We start from the raw sequence: 11633 nt of genomic DNA, 5'->3' as shown, positions 1-11633 counted from the left end.
TAACCTGCAGACGATCAGCTGATCGTGGGAGTTCTTAATATCAGGAGCGCCCAATGGAGGACCTAACCTGCACTGTGATCAGCTGATTGTGGGTGTACCTAAATATCCAATCAGGTGGGGCGCGGTCTCTGTCAGCCAGTCATTCAGAAGCTGTCAAACTTAAAAAAAATCCCTTCTCCTCTCTTCCTCAGTCAGCGATTGCGCAATTCCCTCAGGACCTGTCCCCTCCCCCACACAGCCCTGAAAGAAGAAGAAGACGACGACCATCTACATCACGACATCATGCCCCCCAAAAAAACCCAGAAAGGTAAGAGTTACTAAGTCAAGATTTAAAGTTGTAGGATATACAGCGCACTAATACTGTTTGGGGGTTCACAACAGTGGCGGAGGGTTACAATGGGTGTTCAGTGTGATGCGTCGTGGAACACGTTACGCCGGGTTTACACCAGACGCGTTAATAAGTTAATAACTGAAATAATGACTTAATATCTCAAATATTGACTTGATATGTCACTCTTTGGGGTTTTGAAGTCAATATGTCAGTTAAGTAGTTATTTAACGGACCGACGCTGGTTCGGTTCGCACCGGACATCTGATCCTCCTAATCCTCAGTTCACCTGTTTGTCTCTGCACAGACATGAAGCCGAAAAAGGCGAAGAAGGCAGCAAAGAAGGCCCCAAAGAAGAAAGCAGGTAAACAACTGTGAACTTTCTAGCAAGAACAAGAGTAAATTTAATGTTCCCTTCATAGACAATATAAGCACAATATATAGGTGACTTAAGGATTTCACACAGTAAAGGAATCATAATTGTTGTGCCAAATCACCATCAGTCAACAAAGTAACATGAAAGGTATTGTCTTACAAACTGTAACATGGATATTAATGAACAGCCTTAACCCCTAAAACCTCTTTCATACCTTCCACATAAAATTACAGGAGTCCCTGGGTTGAATAGGTTATTAGACTCTAATAACCTATTCCTATTCATAACCTATATACCCAGGAGTCCCTGGGTTGAATAGGTCATTAGTCCTTGGGTTGAATAGGTTATTAGACTCTAATAACCTGTTCAACCCAGGGACTCCTGTAATTTTATGTCATTATGTCTAATTATTAGAGAATCGGCCCCCAGTGTCACAGCTCATTGACTGTACTGTAAACCAAGCATTCACCCTCAGCCTCCAGAGGCAGTCAGTAGTAATCCAAACCCTCATTTCTGTCTGCTGCTCTGCATGTGCTTACGTATTTATGTTCCCCCCTCAGAGACAGAGACTCCTCCCGCGGTGAGCCCTCAGAGTGCCGTCCAGCTGCCAGACCCCAACGCTGTAGGTAGGGAGGATGGAGATAGGCGTGGGAATTGGCAAAAATGTGATGATTCAATAGTGTTGCGATATTTGGGCCACGATTCAATAGTATTGTGATTCTTAACATTTTGCCGTACTGCAAGTATTGCGATTCGATTCTGCGATATATTGCGATACTGCATGTATTGTGTTTTGATTCTGCGATATATTGCGATTCATGTCTCCAATAATATTCAACGGCATTACAAAAAATGAGGAAAATAAGACTGCTCAACTCACTTCAAATGTCACATTGAATTCTGTGAACAACATTGTCTTCTACACATTAACTGAAGTGCAAAAACTAACAAAGGGTAGTGCAAAAACTTTGTCCTTGAACATTCAGGACACAGGACCTTTGTAATTATTTTCTGAATAGGAGACCTCTCACATGAACGCTGAGCTTCCAGCACATAACTTACAATTATTTAAATACAATACAGTAACATAAAGCAGAAATAATAGAGTAACATAAACCTGAGAATAATCATACAAATAAGAGTAACCTAGAGCTTCGATCAAATTGAGAAAAATAAACAAATGTGTAGAGTCCAGTCCAGTTGGCTGCAAGGTCATGACCCAAAATGTTAAATTCATTTGGGAATATTGGCATTTTTGTTCAGAAAAAGGAGTTGGTGAACAAGCTCAGATGTTAAAGTGCTCCTCTGGGCCGTTACTATATCTCCTGCAGTGGAGAACACCCTTTCCGCATACACACTAGGTATCTTTTAAACTCTGAAACTCTCCTCGTCATGCTCTGCCAGCCAGGGGCTGTTACATGTATAATTGTAAATAAAGTCTTAAAAAATAAATAAAAATTGCAATACTTAGTGCTACAGTATCGATATAATCGCGGGCGCAAAATATCGCGATACTGAACAGTATCTTTTTTTCCCCCCACCACTAGATGGAGAGCAGCCGTCCTGCAGCGTCGCCAGGAGTCAGCTCCAACTCCCGCAGCAGGAGCTCACGGCTGCAGGTACGGAGGATGGCGAGCAGCCCTCGGGCAGCGGCGCCAGGCTTCAGCCCGACAGTCCCGGGGAGAAGGAAAGATACAGTAAAAGAGTCCAGGATTTGACGGCCCAAACTGATGCTCTCAAAAAGCTGAAAAAAACCCGCAAAAAACGTTAAGATTGACAAATTTTCATTTGGCTTTTTGTGCCTCTGTTTTATTCATTTCTGGTCAAGAGAGCCATCCCCTCCCTCCCTCTCTCACCCTCTCTCTCTCTTTAAGTTCTGAAGTATTACCGCATCTCCTCACATGTGCACGACTCATGATGTGACGGTGCAAATATACGTCTCTTGGAGCAAAGCAGACCCGGCGCGTAAAAGCTCTCCATTTACGCACAGACAGACAGAGGGACACAGGAAACAGGACGCTCATCGTTCTTCACCCATTGGCAAAAGTGGTTAATTATTATTTCCCTTGCCCAAACTTATTACTTTATCAAAAATACCCTTTGAATTGAGTAGAATTTGTACCTGTACTTTAACATGACCATTTATGTCATGCTCCTTTATTTCACTTCTAGGACAAATTTTGATTTGATTCCGCCTCCTGTTTGTTTAACGTGGCACCGGACATCTGATCCTCCTCATCCTCAGTTCACCTGTTTGTCTCTGCACAGACATGAAGCCGGAAAAGGCTAAGGCTAAGAAGCCGAAGAAGGCCGCAAAGAAGGCCGCAAAGAAGCAAGCACAAGCAGGTAAACAACTGTGAACTTTCTAGCAGGAACAAGTGTCAATTTAAAGTTCCCTGTATAGACAATATAAGCACAATATATAAGTGACTTAAGGATTTCACACAGTAAAGGAATCATAATTGTTGTGCCAAATCACCATCAGTCAACAAAGTAACATGAAAGGTTTTGTCTTACAAACTGTCACATGAATATTGATGAACAGCCTTAACCCATAAAACCTCTTTCATACCTTCCACTTAAAAATACAGGAGTCCCTGGGTTGAATAGGTCATTAGAGAATCGGCCCCCAGTGTCACAGCTCATTACTGTAAACCAAGCATTCGTCCTCAGCCTCCAGAGGCAGTCAGTAGTAATCCAAACCCTCAGTTCTGTCTGCTGCTCTGCATGTGCTTACGTGTTTGTGTTGCCTCCCGACAGAGAAACCTCACACTATGCCTGTGCATCCTGACAACCTGCCAGTGTCTGGGCTGAGCCTTCAGAGTGCCGCTCAACCCCGAGGCCCGCTGCCAGAGCCCACTGCTGCAGGTAGGGAGGATGGAGATAAAAATGTGACAATTCAATAGTATTGCGATATTTGGGCCAAGATTCAATAGTATTGCGATTCTTAACATATTGCGATGCTGCAAGTATTGCGATTTGATTCTGCAATATATTGCGATTCATGACTCCCATATTATTCAAAGGCATTACAAAAAATGAGGAAAATAAGACTGCTCAACTCACTTCAAATGTCACATTTAATTCTGTGAACAACATTGACTTCTACACATTAACTGAAGTGCAAAAACTAACAAAGGGTAGTGCAAAAACTTTGTCCTTGAACTTTCAGGACACAGGACCTTTGTAATTATTTTCTGAATAGGATACCTCTCACATGAACGCTGAGCTCCCAGCACATAACTTACAATTATTTAAATACAATACAGTAACATAAAGCATACATAATAGAGTAACATAAACCTGAGAATAATCATACAAATAAGAGTAACCTAGAGCAAGGTCATGACCCAAAATGTTAAATTCATTTGGGAATATTGGCATTTTTGTTCAGAAAAAGGAGTTGGTCAACATGCTCAGATGTTAAAGTGCTCCTCTGGGCCGTTACTATATCTCCTGCAGTGGAGAACATCCTTTCCTCATACACACTAGGTATCTTTTAAACTCTGAAACTCTCCTCGTCATGCTTTGCCAGCCAGGGGCTGTTACATATATAATTGTAAATAAAGTCTTAAAAAATAAAAAAAAACTGCAATACTTAGTGCTACAGTATCGATATAATCGCGGGCGCAAAATATCGCGATACTGAACAGTATCTATTTTTTCCCCCACCACTAGATGGAGAGCAGCCGTGCTGCAGCGTCGCCAGGAGTCAGCTCCAACTCCCGCAGCAGGAGCTCACGGCTGCAGGTACGGAGGATGGAGAGCAGCCCTCTTGCAGCTGCCCCAGGACCAAAATATCATGATACTAAACAGGTCATGAGGCTTCAGCCCGACAGTCCCGGGGAGAAGAAAAGATACACAAAAAGAGTCCAGGATTTGACGGCCGAAGCTGAGGCTCTCAAAAAGCTTAAAAAGAAACGCAAAAAACGTTAAGAACTGTGTGCCTGTATATGTTATTGCAGATCCGTCTCTTTAGAATAAAAATGGATTGACAAATTTTCATTTGGCTTTTTGTGCCTCTGTTTTATTCATTTCTGGTCAAGAGAGCCACCGCTGCCAATGTTTTTAACTGTACATTGTTTGTTTTTTGTTGTTAGCAACAAAAAAACTAAACATGAACAAAACTAAACATGAAAACTAAACATGAACAATAACAAAGTGTTTATTATAACAGAATATACAAATGAAAAGAGAAAGTGTTCTTGTAAACAAGGGAGGCTTCCTCTCCGCTGGAACAGAAAACACAAAGTCAGGACTTATCTCTTCTTATTAAATCAACAGTATGACAACCAGAGAAACATATAGGCTCTTTGTATACAAATCATTTCACCACTGATAAAAAACTGTGTGTTTAAAAAGAATGGAAGGGCTATATCACGTATATATGAATATTATTATCATTCTTGTCTCACCTCTATAGACTGTTTGCCATTGTAGGACATCTTTTTGATGGCCACCACCTCATTAGTGCGAACATCCCGTGCCTGGCAAACACAAAGGACACTGTTAGGACACATTTTGACCAGAACATATAGGACTTCTAATGCTCTGTACATTTTTTCTGTAATCATGGACCGCGGACTCAAACATACAAGTTGTATGTGATTCAGTTGCTTTCTCAAAAGGCCTTGAGCTACTGTTTTAATCAAAGAAAGGTTTACAGTAGCATAATGTGTATTAACTGAACAACACTGACTGAAAGCAGATACTTTTGCTGTATGAGTTGGTGCAAAGATGTAGTTTACGTACAAAGTAGACAGCGCCAAAGCTGCCATGGCCAATCTCTCTGAGGTCTGAGAAAAGCTTCCCTGGGTCTTCTTTGAAGAAAAGATCTGACACCTCGGGATCCTTCAGGCTCCCTGCCCTTACAGAGGCGGGCATCCTGGTCAATGTAGTCCCTTATCGCCCACTGGAAGGGGATGGGACTATCTGGGTGCTGAGCTACGCCAAAGCCGCTGAAGATTCATCTGCAGTAATGGATGGGCCTGTGGAATCAGCACATGGGCGCCTAGATGGACAGAAGGGGTGAGGCGGAGCGGAGGCAGAGAGAGAAAGACAGAGGCGTTAGCAAGGACAAGATAAAACTCTCATGCAAATCGACTGCTCTCCATCCATTCAAATTACAACACAGAGACACACCACACAAGGTGTAAAACCAAAATGCTTTGATTAGGTGTGCAGCAGTTCTCCAAATCCACAGTTCAGTTCAGACTTCCATTTTTTAGCCACAGTTCATTTCAACTCAATTTCGGTGTTATTACCAACACAGTTGGAAGACAATGAAATAGGTGTGATACAACTGTAAAGCCCTAACTAGAAATAGAGTTATGCATGTGTGATTTAGATGTGTTGTTGTGTTAACTGTGAAATGAAAAATGAATTGTTGAGCTTGACCGGCTGCAGCTGCAGCTGAGGCAGCAGGACGGGGTATCATGGCTGTTCTGTTTCACAAAGCCTGGGAAAAAAGGTTTGTACCTTCCTATGTATCTTTAACAATTGTGAAAACACACGGGGGCTAGATGCCTAATTAAGATATCATACGCCGTACGACACCACACTGGCTGAGGTCACATACAAAGTTACTCCAGAAATATTAGAGGCTCCACAAGTAAACACGGGCTCTAAAGCCACTGGTTGCACCATCAAATGCTGACCCCAATATAATCCACTAACTGCAGAGTCATCATGAGGGTATCAGTTCAGTTCAGATCGCTTCAGCAATTATTGCAGATCTGTAAGTGACTGGAGTACTGGGCAATGCAAATATCCCGGCTCAGAGATTGATTTCATGTCCGGTGCTATGAGGAGGCCGACAGTAATGAGGGGTGAACTGCATCAGAAGATCAATTAAAGGACCCGAGGTCAAATTTGACTGTGTGCTCTAAACTGGACGCATCAATTGTGCCCTTGTTAATTCATGTAATGTGCATGTAAGATTAATACTGTGCATTAATGCAAAAACGAAACTGGCTTATATAATGTCCCATGCAAATAAGCAGTATCTGTCATACATACATCCTGTATTGTACAGGTAGAGGCTCAGCTATGCTCAAAGTTTGACATACGGAAACGGACAACGACCGTCAGTGCTCTGCTTTCATTTCGTCCGTATTTGTGCTTGTCTAATGAAAGCTTACGGATATGGACGATACAGAGCAGTGCCACCAGGAGCCATGGGAGCAGTGCCACCAATAGTTCAGGCGAGATGGCTATGGGACACGAGGGACAACGAGAACCCGGAAACAAACTGAAGTAACCAGTCTTTTTATGTTGGATACTAGTGAACAGAGAATCATTCAGATTTTGTCTGAATTTGTCCTAATACATGCAGAACTACAAGCTAAGCATTATAAGACAGAGAGCCTTTAAAACTTTCCTTTTTAAAAGGCTATAGGAAGCTTTCAGCAACCGAGCCAGGTTAAACACTAAATATTCAGGGGAGGGGTCTTTCTGAGATGAAACAAATCTGTGTACAGAAGCAATGAACTGCATTCCTTCAGATTAGAATAACTGCTTATAAAAGTTCAAATTTATTCGAGCTATAAGATAAATTGATAATAGAGGAATTTGACGGACCCCTCTGTGCCTGTATATGTGCGTCAGTGTGAGAGACTTGAGTTGAAATAATTTGTGTGATGTTTGTGTGAAAAGCAGAAATGCTCACAAGTAACACACCCAAATCAGCAGAATAACAGAAAAAAACGTGTTCCAACATATTCTCTGTTGTCTTGAAGCTCTCTGAACTGTAAAGATGTTTTCTATCTACCATGTGATAATAATACTTCCTCATGAACACTCCGGATTCAGGCCGGATTCAGCACACACTGATTATGAGTGCACAATCACAAGGTAGGTTACAAACAGAAAGGCATTGACTAGATTGAGAATTACAATGTTATACACAATTAATTGTTCATTGATGTGTATGTAGCCAGTAATACTTCAATACTTTTAAAGTAAATTACAAGAACACTTTCTCTTTTCATTTGTATATTCTGTTATAATAAACGCTTCGTTAATGTTCATGTTTAGTTTTGTTCATGTTTAGTTTTTTTGTTGCTAACAATTAAAACCAAACAATGTACAGTTAAAAACATTGGCAGCGATGACTCTCTTGACCAGAAATGAATAATATCGATATAATCGCGGGCGCAAAATATCGCGATACTGAACAGAATCGATTTTTTTCCCCCACCACTAGATGGAGAGCAGCCCTCCTGCAGCGATTGAGTACAGCAGGATGTTGGCCGAGGCGGTGACTGCCGTTGTAACTCTGGCAGAGCCTCCTCCTAAAAAGAGGAAGAGAAAAAGGCATTGACTAGATTGAGAATTACATTGTTATACACTATCAATTGTTCATTAATGTGTATGTAGGTGGTGCCAATGTTTTGTGTTCATTTCGTTTTCGGGAATAAATGTCTTCATGTAGGTGGTGCCAATGTTTCGTGTTCAGATCTTTTTCTGAATAAATATCCTTATTCAAGGGAAGCTGAGGCAAAACTGGAATTGGGCTCGGTGCATTTTGTCAAAACGTCCACTAGATGGGGATCTAATCTCTGTAAAACTAAGGTTTAAAAAGGGAGATAGAGTCTGCATGGATTATTAGCTCCTTGTGAGGATAAACATGGTAAACAACCTCTGATCTGGTGAAATCTACATTCAATAAAAGGACAGTAAGATGTAAGAAGAATTAAAGATGATATTTAACTGTCTTCATCCAGTGATATTTGATCATATACTCCATTTACATTTTAATACAAAACATTTTTCCAGGACATTTGCAGAAAACACAAAAAAATCACACTTTGTTTAAATCAATTATTACACAGATCAGTGTTTTTCATATAGGTGCATAATGGAGTACTGGACATAATTGAGCACTTCCCAGTGCTGTGTTGTAACTGAGTACATGTACTGCATTGATGTATCATATGTTCAGGTACTCCGAGTGGTTCCTTTAATATCTTTAATGTATTTGTACTGCATTACACTTATTCGGCAGCTTTGATAACAGTTGATTTACAGATTTTACAAAACCAACAAACAAGCTTTTAAAATATATCATAATAACACAGTGCTTAAAATAAAGTTATATATAACTAGGCCATCGTGCAGCTTCCCCAGCTACATCATTTAAAGGCTAATCATATATTAATGCATCAATACTTTAATGCTACTTCATTCATATAGACCATTTCTCTTGCATTACGAACGTCTTTATTTCTGATGTGTATGATACTCTTAAATAAATCACCTTAAAAACTTTATCCTTTTCAACAGTGAACAGAAATTGTTAAATACATGAAGTGGAGGACAATGTGCAATACTTCTCCCTGAAATCAAGTTGACTATACAAGTGGCACATATGAATATCTTTAATTCTGATATAAGCCTACATTTAGCCAGTAATACTTTCAAAGTAAATTACAAGAAAACTTTCTCTTTTCATTTGTTAAATTAAACATTCACCCGTGACTAGAAAATAAATATAGTGGATGGAAAATGCAACATTTAACATAAGGAGCATGGAATTAATTGAAACATAAAGTTATAAAGGAGTATTCAATACACTGTCACATTCATAAGGGCCATTTTATCTTAGTAGTAGAAGTATCTTTACTTCCGATACCCCAAGTACATATAATACTAAAACACTTTTAAGTAAATGATCTGGAAACCTTTTCCTTTATTTGTAAAATGTCAGTCTTTACTAATAATTGGTTTTCGTGTAAAGTGGAGAAAAAAAATCAAAATTTGTCCCAGAAGTGAAATAAAGGAGCACGACATAAATGGTCATGTCAAAGTACAAATTCTACTCAATTCAAAGGGTATTTTTGATAAAGTAATAAGTTTGGGCAAGGGAAATAATAATTAACCACTTTTGCCAATGGGTGAAGAACGATGAGCGTCCTGTGTCCTGTGTCCCTCTGTCTGTCTGTCTGTGCGTAAATGGAGAGCTTTTACGCGCCGGGTCCAAGAGGCGTATATTTGCACTGTCACATCAGGCAGCCTCGCCTGGTGCTGGCGATGAGCCGTGCACATGTGAGGAGATGCGGTAATTCTTCAGAACTTAAAGAGAGAGAGAGAGGGTGAGGGAGGGAGAGAGGGAGAGAGAGAGAGAGGGGCGGGGGAGGATGGGGAAGGCGAAGCGAGTCCGGACGCTCGCTCCGTCAACTAAACGTGAGAGGGACCGAGACATCAATAACATCGAGCTCATCAATAAGACATCTGGATGGAGTTAGACTGCTTAATTAAATAGGTTGCCTTGAAGGTATTGGCCTCTCTGAATTGAGACTCTTGAATCTGATGACCCCCCGTGGAGAGGATCTGAAGGAAGACTCCTCAGCATCTCCATCCCCAGGACAGCGGCTCCCTCCCTCACTCTCACTCTCACTCTCACTCACACATTATAAGACTTGCTTTATCTTTCCACGATGGCGATCAACACTGATGCCGCCTTCGGGAAAAGTGCCCTGGGCGAGAGGGAAGTTTCGAACCCCACCGACTTCCAGGACACGGAGAAGCTGCTGGGCGCCCCCCCCACCGAGCCCAGCGGGCAGAGCAACGTCAAGTCCTGCGACTCCTTCTCCCTGAACATCCGAGGGAGCATGCGGTCCCTGGACTCGGAGCAGGTCGGACACAGGTCGCCGGTGAAGTCGGGCTCCGTGGGGCATCTGGCGGCCCCACCCCGGTCCACGTCCCGGCTGAGCCTGGGCCCGCTGCCCACCCCGGTGCCGCCCGGGTCGGTGCCCCCCACCTACCTCTGGCTGGCCGTGCTGTCCTGCTTCTGTCCCGCGGTGCCACTCAACGTGTGCGCCCTGTGGTACGCCAATGTGGTGAGTGTGTTCCATCCTCCTGCTCCTCCAGTTCCCATCATGATAACACACTGTGCACTAAGGTTGACTATAGATGCTTGGGGCGTATTTGAACTTAAGCTCAAACACTACAGGTATTTTTTCTGCTTCTATTTCAATAATTCATAGTTAGTGACTTGCTTTCGCTTCTCCTTCCCCCATTAGTCCAGGTCTGTTCTCACTAGTGGGGATGTTGAAGGAGCCAGGAAATATGGGCGTCTGTCTATGCTGTTCAGCTGTCTGGCAATTCTGCTGGGTGTGGCTGTCATCTTCTTCATAGTGTTTACAATAGGTATGAAAAAATAATAACTCTGAAAGCACACACTCACAATGCTCAGGGTGAAGCCGTGTAACTATATTTCTCCCTTCTCTGTCTATCAGAGCGCCAGTAGTGAACCGTGGGATGGAAGGAGTCACACAACCGACTCCTTGGACTTCACCTGATCTCAAATTTGCACAGAAGAGAGGAAGAAGATGAAGAGGAGGATGAGGAATGAAGACCAAAAAAAAAAAAAAGAAGCACAAATCTGAGTTGAAAACAAGCTTAAGAGACTCTTGATGTTCAACTTGTTGCTTTTTTTTCTGCTGGAGAGAGACAGAAAGAAAAGAAAGAGGAGAGAAGTCACAGGCTCACGTCCGCTAACCCACAAACTCAGGAAACAACGGGAGGAGGACGAAGGCTGCACGCTGTCCGCTCAGCACATCCTGCGAGAGGGTGGAAACAGCTCAGTCTGAACCGGTGGTGCACTGACGACACGGACCATTGGAGGATTCTACATTTTGATTATGAGAGCAAAAAATACATATAATAATCATGAGAAGTAAAAAAGAAAAATCCCCAAACTAGCGTGATAAGATTTGCGTGTGATGTGAATAGCAGAAGTCCTCAGTGCACCTCCGGTCTTTGTCCTAACATTAAACTTCCCTAAGCACCGACCCTCCTTTTCTGTTCGCCTCAGGGTGTTTCATCATGTCCATGAACATATAAGCTGATTTCATACACCGTTTACATAAAGCTCATGTACACAACAACGCCCCACTGCAGTCGTAGTGTGATCTCTTGCTTTGCCGT

The 11633-nt window shown here is 42.1% G+C and overlaps 1 protein-coding gene across 2 annotated transcripts; it reads left to right on the top strand.

The window, feature by feature from the left end:
• Positions 1-9841: 9841 nt before the first annotated feature.
• LOC133019205 (trafficking regulator of GLUT4 1-like) lies at positions 9842-11022 on the top strand. Of its 2 annotated transcripts, XM_061085599.1 has the most exons (3): positions 9842-10543; positions 10727-10853; positions 10943-11022. In XM_061085599.1, the coding sequence occupies exons 1-3, from the start codon at positions 10142-10144 to the stop codon at positions 10951-10953; spliced, it is 540 nt and encodes a 179-aa protein (XP_060941582.1). In that variant the 5' UTR covers positions 9842-10141; the 3' UTR covers positions 10954-11022. The 2 variants fall into 2 exon arrangements, with proteins under 2 accessions (XP_060941582.1, XP_060941581.1); XM_061085598.1 differs by lacking the exon at positions 10943-11022 and having other exon boundaries at positions 10727-10913.
• Positions 11023-11633: the final 611 nt, after the last annotated feature.

The sequence above is a fragment of the Limanda limanda genome, chromosome 14, assembly GCF_963576545.1.
Source record: "Limanda limanda chromosome 14, fLimLim1.1, whole genome shotgun sequence".
Classification (NCBI taxonomy): Eukaryota; Metazoa; Chordata; class Actinopteri; order Pleuronectiformes; family Pleuronectidae; genus Limanda; species Limanda limanda.
The sequence above is the reverse complement of the archived record's forward strand: the minus strand, read 5'-3'. Positions and strand labels throughout refer to the sequence as shown.

What these genes read in the sequence shown, in the direction of transcription:
- LOC133019205 (XM_061085598.1), top strand. Translation starts at nt 10,142, where the DNA reads ATGGCGATCAACACTGATGCCGCCTTCGGGAAAAGTGCCCTGGGCGAG. An exon ending in CCCTGTGGTACGCCAATGTG is followed by an intron (nt 10,544 to 10,726) that starts GTGAGTGTGTTC and finishes TTCCCCCATTAG; the next exon opens with TCCAGGTCTGTTCTCACTAG.